The sequence below is a fragment of the Trachypithecus francoisi genome, unplaced genomic scaffold, assembly GCF_009764315.1.
Source record: "Trachypithecus francoisi isolate TF-2019V2 unplaced genomic scaffold, Tfra_2.0 Contig01621, whole genome shotgun sequence".
In the NCBI taxonomy this organism is placed as follows: Eukaryota; Metazoa; Chordata; class Mammalia; order Primates; family Cercopithecidae; genus Trachypithecus; species Trachypithecus francoisi.
The window spans coordinates 514,640-526,908 of NW_022681446.1; the positions used below are offsets into that span (position 1 = coordinate 514,640).

The 12,269-nt window shown below is 48.0% G+C and overlaps 1 protein-coding gene across 11 annotated transcripts in view; it reads right to left on the bottom strand.

Annotated features, from left to right (window-relative positions):
* The window catches only part of CEP104 (centrosomal protein 104), a 44,608-nt gene extending 32,356 nt beyond the window's left edge, over nucleotides 1-12,252 (bottom strand). For 3 of the 11 annotated variants that reach the window (XM_033196102.1, XM_033196086.1, XM_033196094.1), the window contains exons 1-4: nucleotides 9,001-9,259; nucleotides 7,465-7,591; nucleotides 3,046-3,219; nucleotides 1,594-1,732 (exon numbers count right to left, since the gene is read on the bottom strand). In XM_033196102.1, the coding sequence (XP_033051993.1) occupies nucleotides 1,594-1,732; nucleotides 3,046-3,219; nucleotides 7,465-7,591; nucleotides 9,001-9,067 (507 nt within the window). In that variant the 5' untranslated portion in view covers nucleotides 9,068-9,259. Of the gene's footprint in view, nucleotides 1-1,593; nucleotides 1,733-3,045; nucleotides 3,220-7,464; nucleotides 7,592-9,000; nucleotides 9,262-11,561; nucleotides 11,677-11,930 lie in introns of those variants that run through there. The other 8 variants (XM_033196113.1, XM_033196034.1, XM_033196063.1 and 5 more) reach the window with 7 other exon arrangements.
* Nucleotides 12,253-12,269: the final 17 nt, after the last annotated feature.

Genomic DNA, 12,269 nt, shown 5'->3' on the forward strand with positions numbered 1-12,269 from the left:
GTTTGAGACCAGCCTGGCCAACACGGAGAAACCCTATATCTACTAAAAATACCAAATTAGCGGGTGTGGTGGTGGGCATGCCTGTAATCTCAGCTACTTGGGAGGCTGAGGCAGGAGAATCGTTTGAACCTGGGAGGCAGAAGTTGCAGTGAACCGAGATTGCACCATTGCACTCCAGCCTGGGCAACAAGAGTGAAACTCCATCACAAAAAAAAGAAAAAAAAGAAAAAAGAAAGACATCCACTTGAGATTGAGTATGGAGCTCATCTTTGAAGGATCTTGGGAACTTAGACGATGAAAAGTTAACACAGCTCAGAATATCCAAGTCGGTAAGTCTCACCTGAGGTGGGGAGTCACTTTTCCATCCTGCACCCCCAACCACTGTAGACCAACTACTTAGCCAGGTCATTGCTGGTAAACACATGCAGGTGGGGAGAGGAAGGAAGAGGGTTAAGAATCATTCTTCTGGCTTCCCGGCGTGTCATGCTGAAGGCGCCAGGCAGCTTAACTGGACCTTTGCACTCTGGTCCAGCTCACCCGCTTGGTCTAGAGATTTGATTTGCTGGGTGCTCGCATTCCTCTTGGAGGGGGCAGGGAGAGTTGTAAATACTTGTGCTAATTTACAAGATGGCTTTGGACACAACTGATTTCTACTACACTAACCATGTGAGAAAAAGAAAGAAAAGGAAAGAAAGGGAGGGAGGAAGGAAGAGATGAAGAATTAGCGGATTGGAGCGGGAGACATTCTGGATTACATGCAACATTAATGTGTCCGCAATTTTTACTAGGGGATTTACCTCGTGCACATTGGGAGGGTTTATTTAGAACTGTGCTGTCCTACACAAATAGGATGTGAGCCACATGTGTTATTAAGGTTAAGTAGGCACATTAAAAAATTAAAAAATGCAATTAACTTTAATAATATAGGTTAACACAACATATCCAAAATATTATCATTTCATCACATACAACTGACATAAAAGTTCTCATGAACTGTTTTGCATTCTCCTTTTGTTTTTTTTTTTTTTTTTTTTTTTTGAGACCGAGTCTCACTCTGTCGCCCAGGCTGGAGTGCAGTGGCCGGATCTCAGCTCACTGCAAGCTCCGCCTCCCGGATTTACGCCATTCTCCTGCCTCAGCCTCCCGAGTAGCTGGGACTACAGGCGCCCGCCACCTTGCCCGGCTAATTTTTTGTATTTTTTTAGTGGAGACGGGGTTTCACCGTGTTAGCCAGGATGGTCTCGATCTCCTGACCTCGTGATCCGCCCGTCTCGGCCTCCCAAAGTGCTAGGATTACAGGCTTGAGCCACCGCGCCCGGCCTGCATTCTCCTTTTGTACTGAGTCACTGAAGCCCACTGTCTGGTGATGCTGGCAGCAGCTCTGGGCACTAGGCCAGCTCGTGGTAGGCACTGGCCACGTGTGCCCAGAGGCTGCTGGATCAGACAGCACAGCTCAGAGAGTTCAGCAGTCTCCCAGAAGAGATCCTCTCTTATAAGATCATCTTGAAAATGCATCTAAGAAAAGATACGTGACTACATAATCCCACAAAGAAGGTAGGGGCAGGATCAAAGGCGAAGCTGCATTCATCTTACCTGATTATATATGTTGTATTTATTGGCATGGTTTTGGTGAAAACTCAGTTTAAGAAATTGTCCTACTGCATCCACATAAACTGATTTTAGTTCCCGGGCTTTGCAACCTGTCTTTTCGTTATCACAGAGAGACACGTAGCTGAAAAACAAAACACAACTGAAGAATATGCTGATTTGAAAACGTGCTGTTCAATAAAACTGCCCCCTGCTCTGATTGAACTCAAGAGGTTTATTTTTATTGTTTTATTTTTTAAAGCTAGACTACCCCTACGCAGGATCAATAGGTTTGAATAAAAGCTAAGTCTAGAACGAAAAACCTAGGAAAATCCCCTAGAACTCAAATTCTAATTAGTGTTGTTTTTTTTGTTTGTTTTGTTTTGTTTTGTTTTTTGGGACGGAGTCTTGTTCTGTCACCTAGGCTGGAGCGCAGTGGCGTGATCTTGGCTCATTCCAACCTCTGCCTCTCGGGTTCAAGCAATTCTCCTGCCTCAGCCTCCCAAGTAGCTGGGATTACAGGCACTCACCACCATGCCTGGCTAATTTTTGTATTTTTAGTAGAGACACAGTTCACCATGTTGGCCAGATTGGTCATCTAATTAATTTTTTTTTTTTTTTTTTTTTGAGACAGAGTCTCGCTCTGTTGCCCAGGCTGGAGTGCAGTGGCCGGATCTCAGCTCACTGCAAGCTCCGCCTCCCGGGTTTACGCCATTCTCCTGCCTCAGCCTCCCGAGTAGCTGGGACTACAGGCGCCACCACCACGCCCAGCTAGTTTTTTTGTATTTTTTAGTAGAGACGGGGTTTCACCGTGTTAGCCAGGATGGTCTCGATCTCCTGACCTCGTGATCCGCCCGTCTCCGCCTCCCAAAGTGCTGGGATTACAGGCTTGAGCCACCGCGCCCGGCCCTAATTAATAATCTTAAGAAAATTTCTACATCTGAAAAGTAGAGGTGAATAGCAGAATTCATAGAAATCATAACGCTGCTTTTTAAGCATATTCAGTAAGAGGCAGGTGTTAAGAAACTTTGTGCTCTTGAACCAAATAGAAGTATATAACATAGAACCAAAAGTTAAGGGACAATTCATCTTTAAGAGCTTTCAGGGCCTGGCGCGGTGGCTCACGCCTGTAATCCCAGCACTTTGGGAGACCAAGGCGGGTGGATCATGAAGTCAGGAGATCAAGACCATCCTGGCTCACACAGTGAAACCCTGTCTTCACTAGAAACACAAAAAATTAGCCGGGCGTGGTGGCGGGCGCCTGTAGTCCCAGCCACTCCAGAGGCTGAGGCCGGAGAATGTCATGAATCCTGGAGGCGGAGGTTGCAGTGCATCAAGACTGTACCACTGCACTCCAGCCTGGGTGACAGAGTGAGACTCCGTTAAAAAAAAAAAAAAAGAGCTTTCCGGTAGAATTAGTCTAAAAGCCGCCATTATACATTTATATTTCATTCTTACCCAAGTCTTCGAAATCGCTCTGCTTGATAGGGTGCAAAATATTCAGGTAAGCTTTCACTAATGTAGAACTCAATTTTACTTGAAATCATATACTGGTGAGCAAGTAACTGTAGTTTCCTTATTCGACATCTCTCCACCATTTGAAGGACAATTTCTTGTGGAAATTGGCAAAATCTGAAAGCAAACACATTTTTATTTTTTCTGAACAATTCCTCCAGAGGGTTTCTAGATGGTAGCATCTCATTCTTGCAGGTAAGAAGCATTAACCACACACCCACTTTGAACTGAACAGTCTGTAGGTACTGATGGTACAAAATTGCCTGCGACATGATTCCCATTCTCTCGAGCTTTTCGTGTTGGAGTTGAAGCTTGGGATTAAAAATTTGACTTGAGCTGCCTGTAACCCTATAGGAATCATACTCTTGGTAGCTAGTAAATGGTCTGATATGAAACCTGAAGTTTTTCATAAGATAAATCAATCTTACGAGGTGGCACTAGTGGGCAGGATGGAGCCAAAGGACCTTCCATGGGAACTCAAATGCTTAAGGGCCCCGAGGTTCCATATTGAAGGAGTGCCTGCCATTCACGCATAGTGGTCTAGGGAGAGAAGCCTATGCTATGGCCTGTGCTGGAGCTTCGAACTTTGCTCAAAAGTGACATAACTTTTTTTTTTTTTTTTTTTGAGACGTAGTCTGGCTCTGTCGCCCAGGCTGGAGTGCAGTGGCCGGATCTCAGTTCACTGCAAGCTCCGCCTCCCAGGTTCATGCCATTCTCCTGCCTCAGCCTCCCGAGTAGCTGGGACTACAGGCGCCCGCCACCTCGCCCGGCTAATTTTTTGTATTTTTTTTTAGTAGAGACGGGGTTTCACCGTGTTAGCCAGGATGGTCTCGATCTCCTGACCTCGTGATCCGCCCGTCTCGACCTCCCAAACTGCCTTTTTTTTTTTTTAAGACAAGGTCTCGCTCTGTCCCCCAGGCTGCAGTGGTGTGATTATGGCTCACTGCATCTTTGATCTCCTGGGCTCAAGTGACCCTCCTACCTCAGCCTCCTGAGGAGCTGGGACCACAGGCATGTGCCACTGTGCCTGGCTAAAACTTTGCCCAGGCTGGTCTTGAACTCCTGGGCTCACGGGATCCTCCCCCCTCCCCCCTCAGCCTCCCAAAGTGCAGTGATTACAGGTGTGAGCCCCTGTGCCCAGCCCAGAAGTGACATAGCGTATTAAAAACTAAGAATTGGGGCCGGGCGCGGTGGCTCAAGCCTGTAATCCCAGCACTTTGGGAGGCCGAGACGGGTGGATCACGAGGTCAGGAGATCGAGACCATCCTGGCTAACACGGTGAAACCCCGTCTCTACTAAAAAAAAAATACAAAAAAAAAAAAAAAAAAAAACTAGCTGGGCGAGGTGGCGGGCGCCTGTAGTCCCAGCTACTCGGGAGGCTGAGGCAGGAGAATGGCGTAAACCCGGGAGGCAGAGCTTGCAGTGAGCTGAGATTGTACCACTGCACTCCAGCCCGGGCGACAGAGCGAGACTCCGTCTCAAAAAAAAAAAAAAAAAAAAAAAAAAACTAAGAATTGGGTAGAGAATCACAGCAGTCAGCACAAGTCAGCAAAGACCCCACATCGCTTCCAAAAGTGCAAAGGCTCAAGAGAGGCGCATGTGGGGCAGGAGGGCAGCTGGCACAAACTGGGAAACTGAGCAACGGTGAAATGAAATTCTTTAGCCTTTCATGTCAGTAAAGTGCTGCTGTAGATAGTTACTGCTTTTAAATGCAGGGCACATAAATTATCATTTATGGTGAGATTATCTGAACATAAGGACAATAAGTAATCTATTATTTAAAAATCTTTATTAAAAGAAAACAAAACTCCAAAACTATTTAAAGAAAAGCAAGACAACCAGCAAAGCTTTGAAGTTGTATACAGTCATGCACTGCGTGAGACAGTGGTCCCATAAGATGACAACACTGTATTTTGACTTAGCTTTTCTATTTTTAGATACACAGATACCTACTGTGTTATACTCGCTACCATGTGCAGCACAGTCACGTGCTGTACAGGTTTACAGCCCGGGAGCAACAGGCGATGCCACAGAGCCTAGGTGTCCAGAGTAGGCTGTATCACCTGGGTTTGAGGGCACTCCAGGTGTTTGATGAAATCGACTGATGATGCATTTCTCAGAATGTCCCCATGACTGAGTGATGTAGGATTGTACTTCTAAAAATCCTTCCAAAACGGGCCTATGATTTAGCTACTCAAATGCAGCTGATCAACAGTTTATAGATGAATCAAAAATACCTTTCAAGCTGAATATAAAAAGAAACCTCACAGTTACAAAGGCTAGTATATATTTATCCTTTCAAGATAAACTGACAGATACAGATTTTTAAAAATAAAAACAATTTGACAACCAAAAAAATGGATGCCCAGAGGCTATGGTTGGTGCAAACTTTATGCTTTCTTGGAAAAATGTCTTGCTCTGAAGGGTTTAGGCTCTCTGAATTCTGAGGTCACGTGAATGGCACTGGGGGTCTCCCTGGATCTCTTTAATCCCACTTCAGTGTCTCTCCTGGAGCTGCATCAATCTATGCCCTGAGCTCCGATGTAGAGGGTCCCACATTTTCTATGACCTGTGGTAACAGGGCGCCTTGTCCTGCCATTGGGAGGCTAGGCTTCAGGGTATCCTCCTTTGTCTTTCTGCAATGTGCCTGACCTCAGGGAAGACAAGAGACCCTGAGCCAAACCCAGTGGGAGTCTGTGGTGACCAAGGGCACATGGATCCTTTTCTTAGGTACATCCTTTGAAAGCACGTTACTGAAGTGAGTGTAGGTTATGCCCTTTAAAGCAATACCATGTCAACGCACAAGAGAACCCTATGGGTGTGATTTTTATAACTATTACCAAAAAGGGTGGCTGGGTGTATACTCGAGCACCTTCAATCCCCATATAAACACGGAACAAGTACAGTGAGCGTACAGGACCTCTGCAGAGGGGATGCTGCTGCCTGAGAGAGGCATGAGCAGGCTCACGGGGAGTCTGGGAGGAGAGGGCGGAGCGCTGGGCTGCCCCCGCGGGTGTGCTCCTCCTCCTGCCCTCCAGCCCATAGGTTGGACCCTGTTAATGCTGCCTGCACGGGCAGTGCATCGGCCCCGGCCAGGGCAGTATCAGGATGCTGGCTCGTCTGCAATCCCAGCTCCACGGTGACAAAGGTGCTGTCTGGCCCTTTCTGCTTGACTCTTTGCTTCATTTCTCAGTTCATTCAGAACTCACTTCTGGGAAATGCAGGGACAGGGGGTCTTATTTGTTGCATCTCCTCAAAAACTCCAAAAGGAAAATATGTTTTAATTTTAAATGAGATTTACATTCAATTTTCAGCAACATGTCTTCTGAATAAAAGCAAGACACAATTATATGATTGAATTTAAAATGCCATACATATTTACGCATTCATGAGTTAGGAATAAATAGTAACTTCTCAGGCTTGAAAGCAAGTCATGAAGAGCACAGAGCTGATGAGGTGGGATGGGGTGGAGGCGGATTTTTAATCACATGACTGAGGGCAGAGGGCAGATGCCAAGTGAGTGCATGAAGGGGCTCAGCTGTAAAGACCAAAGCAGCAGAGGCAAAAAGACTTAAATGTTTTAGGAAAATAATCAAGCAAAACACCCATCTAATGAACATTTTTTTTGAGACAGTCTTACTTGGTCGCTCAGGCTGGGGTGCAGTGACTGTCATAGCGCATGGCAGCCTTGGACTTCTGGGCTCAAGGGATCCTCCTATCTCAGCATCCTGAGTAGCTGGGACTACAGGCAGGAGCCACTGTGCCCAATTGAACATTTTAACAAAAGTATACTCATGTTTAAGAGAAATGTGAAAGACACAATCTTTTGGTTAAAGCTTGGTGTCATATAAAAGCAGTTATTTTGGTTAAAGCTTGGTGTCACATACAAGCAGTTATTTTGGTTAAAGTTCGGCATCATATAAAAGCAGTTATTTTGGTTAAAGCTTGGCGTCATATAAAAGCAGTTAGCCACATACTCTTTCATCACAGGAGCCCAATTGTAAAAGCAAACAAAGCTGCACGCGCCATCTCTGCGCAGAAACTTAATGAGAATGTGCAGCCCAGTGTGTGATCAGGGAATACAGTTAGACAATTACAGGGCCTCATTTCTCTTCCTTCTCCCCATCCGCACATTTTCTTCAGGGAGTGTGAGTGAACGTTATAAGTGAAAGAGGGTCAACACATTTTATTTAAAAATATAAACAGAAAGAGATGCCTGACACTGCACCGCACACTGACATCCTCGGTCCTGATGTCCGAGTGACAGTAAAATCTGAGGCTTCGAATGAAAGGAGCCCCTGTGCCCTCCCCAGGGACCCGAGGTAGACTCTCAGCCCAAGCCCCGCCCCGTCCAGCCCTCACCTAGGTGACCGCCACCCACTGACGGTCGGTGCGTGGATCATGAGCTCCCGGGCACTGAAGCCGTCCTCGTGTCCAGATGAGCTGACGACGACAAATCCAATCTTGTGGGGCATTCTGCGCGTTTGGGCTGTTTAGAAGAGAGCAGGAAAGATTTCTTTAAAACAAAGGAATTCACAAACACATGCACATTTTAAGGGTTAGTTCACGCCTTGCTAATACACACAATAATGCATTAAGTATTCAGAATGTTCCCATCTATTTGAAAGAGTCTATTTTTTTTTTTTTTTTGTTAAACACTTTGTATAGATACTTCTGACTCTGTTTAAGGTATCATTTAAGTTATCTTGACTTTTCCCAAACATGTGTCCAAAAAGTTTGACCAGTATTGTGGATTGTGTTCCCCAAAAAGATACGTTAAAGTTCCACCTGTGGTAACTGTGAATGTGACCTTATTTGAAAGTAGGGTCGGCCGGGCGCGGTGGCTCAAGCCTGTAATCCCAGCACTTTGGGAGGCCGAGACGGGCGGATCACGAGGTCAGGAGATCGAGACCATCCTGGCTAACACGGTGAAACCCTGTCTCTACAAAAAAAAAAAAACTAGCCGGGCGAGGTGGCGGGCGCCTGTAGTCCCAGCTACTTGGGAGGCTGAGGCAGGAGAATGGTGTAAACCCGGGAGGCAGAGCTTGCAGTGAGCTGAGATCCGGCCACTGTACTCCAGCCTGGGCGACAGAGCGAGACTCCGTCTCAAAAAAAAAAAAAAAAAAGAAAGTAGGGTCTTTGTAGGTGTGATCTAGTTAAAACGAGGTCCTCGGGGTGGGCCCAATCCAATGTGACTTTTAAGAAGAAGGGAAGAGACGCAGCCACACAAAGGGAGAGCACCATGTGGCGACAGAGGCAGGCACCGGAGCGACACATCTCTAAGCGGGAGCGGGCCTGCCGAGCACGGCTGAGGACAGGCAAGGGCGGCCAGCAGGCACCCAAGGCTAGGAAGAGGCCAGGAGGGATCCCCCCATCCTCCAGAGCGAGAGTGCAGCCCTGCCCACACAGCCTCCAGAATGAATTTCTGTTGTTTTAAGCCATCTAGTTTATCTTTTGTTATGGCAAAAATAGTTTTTGTCTAGAACATAAACACAAATGTATTTCTATTAGTTAGGAAACGAATAGAACCAGTACATTAATTAGTGATACAACAACAAGGGGAAAAATGAATGCGTGTGAGCAGAAGGAAGAGCAGGAATGACAGGCAGGCGTATTAAGTACAAAAACGTTCACGCAGAGTCAGGCTGAGGGACTGACTCACAGGACATTGAGCCCAATTTGCTCGGGGACCCTGGGTTACTTTTCAGTTACTAAGCCAGTCAGAGTCTTCCTAAGTAAGCCAATTTGGGTTAGGTCTCTAAATCATCAGGAAAACAAAAAAGGCTCCTCACTAAACTAGGATAAAGAAGACTCCATTAGAAGACTCCATTAGAAGTTATCTGGGATAAGATAAACTATTAATTGAAATTCCCAATAGGAGGTAACATATAAACATACCCCCACGTAAAACTTTACGTATTTTGACATGCTTGATGCATGATCTAGATCTTTCTTTTACTTTCATTGAGAATTTGAAGAGGACCACTTCAATATATTAATTCTTGGCTGGCATTATTGCCGATGTTTCTTGGAATGTATGAACAAAAGCACTAGAATAGAATGACATTGAGATCCTAGTTATTTTTTGCACAAAGTTCACTGCAAGACGTTACTGTATATTAAATAAAAACAAAACTAAACCAACCCAGAAAATAAGTTTTAAAAAGCCCCCCAAAACAGGATGAGGCTGGGTGTGGTGGCTCATGCCGGTAATGTCAGCACTTTGGGAGGCCGAGGTGGGAGGATCACTTGAGCCCAGGAGCTCGAGACCAGCCTGGGTAAGATAGTGAGACCCCGTCTCTAAAAAGACAAACAACAACAAAAAAGAATTTTGAAAGGATGAGTGTGATTTAACCCACTGTGAGCTGTACAGCCACACCTGCACTCCCGGCTCCCTATGCCAGAAACGCACAGCCCATGACTCCTCCTTCTTCGTGACCTAGCACTTCCGGGTCGCCTGGGCTCTGAGCCCAGAGGTACTTTTCCCTTGGCCACAGCATCTCTCTTCATCCACTCCCCACCCAGCGGTGTGCCAGGTCTTATCAGGCCTACCCTTCCTTCTGGTCCCACTGTCTTTTCTAGACAGCAGCTGCCTGGTGTCCTCACCTGGAGCACCTCCCTCAGACAAGTCCTAAGTTCCTGTTGTGTGAACGCACTTCAGACCCAGCTCTAGTCATCTCCATCCACGTCCTACCTCCAGAGCTCTTGGTGGGCTCCCCATCTACAGATCAATGCGCCAACTCTCCCCGACCCTCACTTCTTGTCCTGAATTCTGAAGTCCAGCCAAACAATCAAAGCTCAAAGTTAATACCCTTCAGCTCTGAAGCCCTCCAATCCTTTCATCATCTTTTTATCCTTTTCTTTTTATCCTCACTCTGTCGCCCAGGCTGGAGTGCAGTGGCGTGATCTTGGCTCACTGCAGCCTCTGTCTCCCGGTTCATGTGATTCTTGTGGTTCAGCCTCCCAAGTAGCTGGGATTACAGGCATGTGCCACCATGCCTGGCTAATTTTTTTTGTTTGTTTTGGTATTTTAGTAGAGACGGGGTTTTGCCATGTTGGCCAGGCTGGTCTCGAACTCCTGGCCTCAAGCAATCTCCCCGCCTTGCCTCCCAAAGTGCTGGGATTACAGGTATCAGCCACTATGCCAGGTCCCTTACATCATCTTTAAGGGCAGGGCCTGTCACTCCCTATCCCACCTTGAAAATAGCTCTTGTGCTCAAGCTGTTGGGTTCCAGTCTCCAATTTTTTTCTTTTTTTTTGAGAGGGGGTCTCACTCTGTCATCCAGGCTGGAGTGCAGTAGCATAATCTCGGCTCACTGCAACCTCTGCCTCCTGGGTTCAAGTGATTCTCCAGCCTCAGCCTCCCAGGTTGCCAGTATTATAGGTGCACGCCACTACACCCAGCTAATTTTTATATTTTTAGTAGAGATGGGGTTTCACCATGTTTGCCACACTGGTCTTGAACTCCTGACCTTAGGTGATCCACCCGCCTCGGCCTCCCAAAGTGCTGGGATTACAGGCATCAGCCATTACGCCCGGCCCCATTTTTTTTTTTTTTTAATAGATTCTCGCTCTGTTGCCCAGGCTGTACTGCTGCAGTGGCATGATCATAGCTCACTGTAACCATGAACTCCTGGGCTCCAGTGATCCTCTTGTCTCAGCCTCCTGAGTAGCTAGGACTACAGGCACATGTCACCATGCACAGCCACTTAATTTTTTTTTTTTTTCTTTGGTAGGGATGGGGTTTCACTGTGTTGTCTAGGCTGGTCTTGAACTCCTGGCCTTCAGTGATCCTCCCACCTTAGTATCCCAAAGTGTTGTGATTACAGGCGTGAGCCGCCAAGCCTGGCTAGTCTCTGATCCTAACCAACACTCTCTGTTATGGCTCGAAGATGTAAACATAGGACCTTTTCTGTCAAACAGAAGGGTATTTCCAGTATGCTATACTGCCCCCAACAAATCTAAAATAAAGTACTGGCATTTAAGAACCAGCAAAGAAAAATGCACGGACACCGTGGAGACAATGCTATTACTTCAGTCTGGTATTTGAAAAGGATTCCTTTGGCGGGGCGCGGTGGCTCAAGCCTGTAATCCCAGCACTTTGGGAGGCCGAGGCGGGCGGATCACGAGGTCAGGAGATCGAGACCATCCTGGCTAACACGGTGAAACCCCGTCTCTACTAAAAAAAAATACAAAAAACTAGCCGGGCGAGGTGGCGGGCGCCTGTAGTCCCAGCTACTCGGGAGGCTGAGGCAGGAGAATTGCTTGAACTCAGGAGGCGCAGGCTGCAGTGAGCTGAGATCGTGCCACTGCACTCCAGCCTGGGCGACAGAGTGAGACTGTCTGAAAGGCTTATGGGTTTCTGGTCAAGTCATCTTAGCGACTGAAAGGGCTTCAGAGAAATCTGAAACTCAAGTGCAAACAAAACAAAACAAACCCCAAAACAAAAAACAACCAACCATCAAACTTTAATCTCTGTAGGGGCAGAGCAACTTTCCTCAAAGTTTTGCTCAGCAGAACACACCTGAAACTGGCCCGCTATGTGCTATGCATCCAGAACAGGAAAAGCCAGACCTGAAAATAATATTCCACGCTAAATGAGCCGTCCCGGCGGGGCAGGCGCTCCCAGCACCCATGCTGCGCTCCCCGGCATGCGGCACTACGGGGCCGCGCCGGCTCTTCCCCAACAGCAAGGCCCGAATCTAACTCCACACCCTCCGGGCTTGCACCGCGCACCAGGCTTCGTACCCAGCTCCCAGGTGGGGGCCCCCGCGGCGCCCGCGCCGCGCTCCGGCCCTGGCCCGGTGCCGCAGCGGCCCGGAAGGTACCTGCTCAGAGGGAACGGCCCCGACTTGCGCTGCCGCAGCCCCGGGGGAAAGGGCGGCTGGGTCGCAGCGGTGCCGCGGCCCGGGGAGGCGGCCAGGCGGCGCCTCAGCACCCGGACCCCGGCGGCGGGCGGGCCCGGGCCCCGGCCCCGGCCCTCGTGGACCTCCTCGGCAGCCGCAGCTTCTTCAGACGGAACACAATGGGCGCCCCGTCCGCTGCCCCAGGCTGCCTTGCACTCCGAGCTGCTGCGGCAGTGACAGGGAAAAAGCAGCCCCGGCAACCTCTGCCCATCGCCCCGGCCGCAGCCGCCGCTCTCATGACAACCAAGCCCAGCCCTGGAC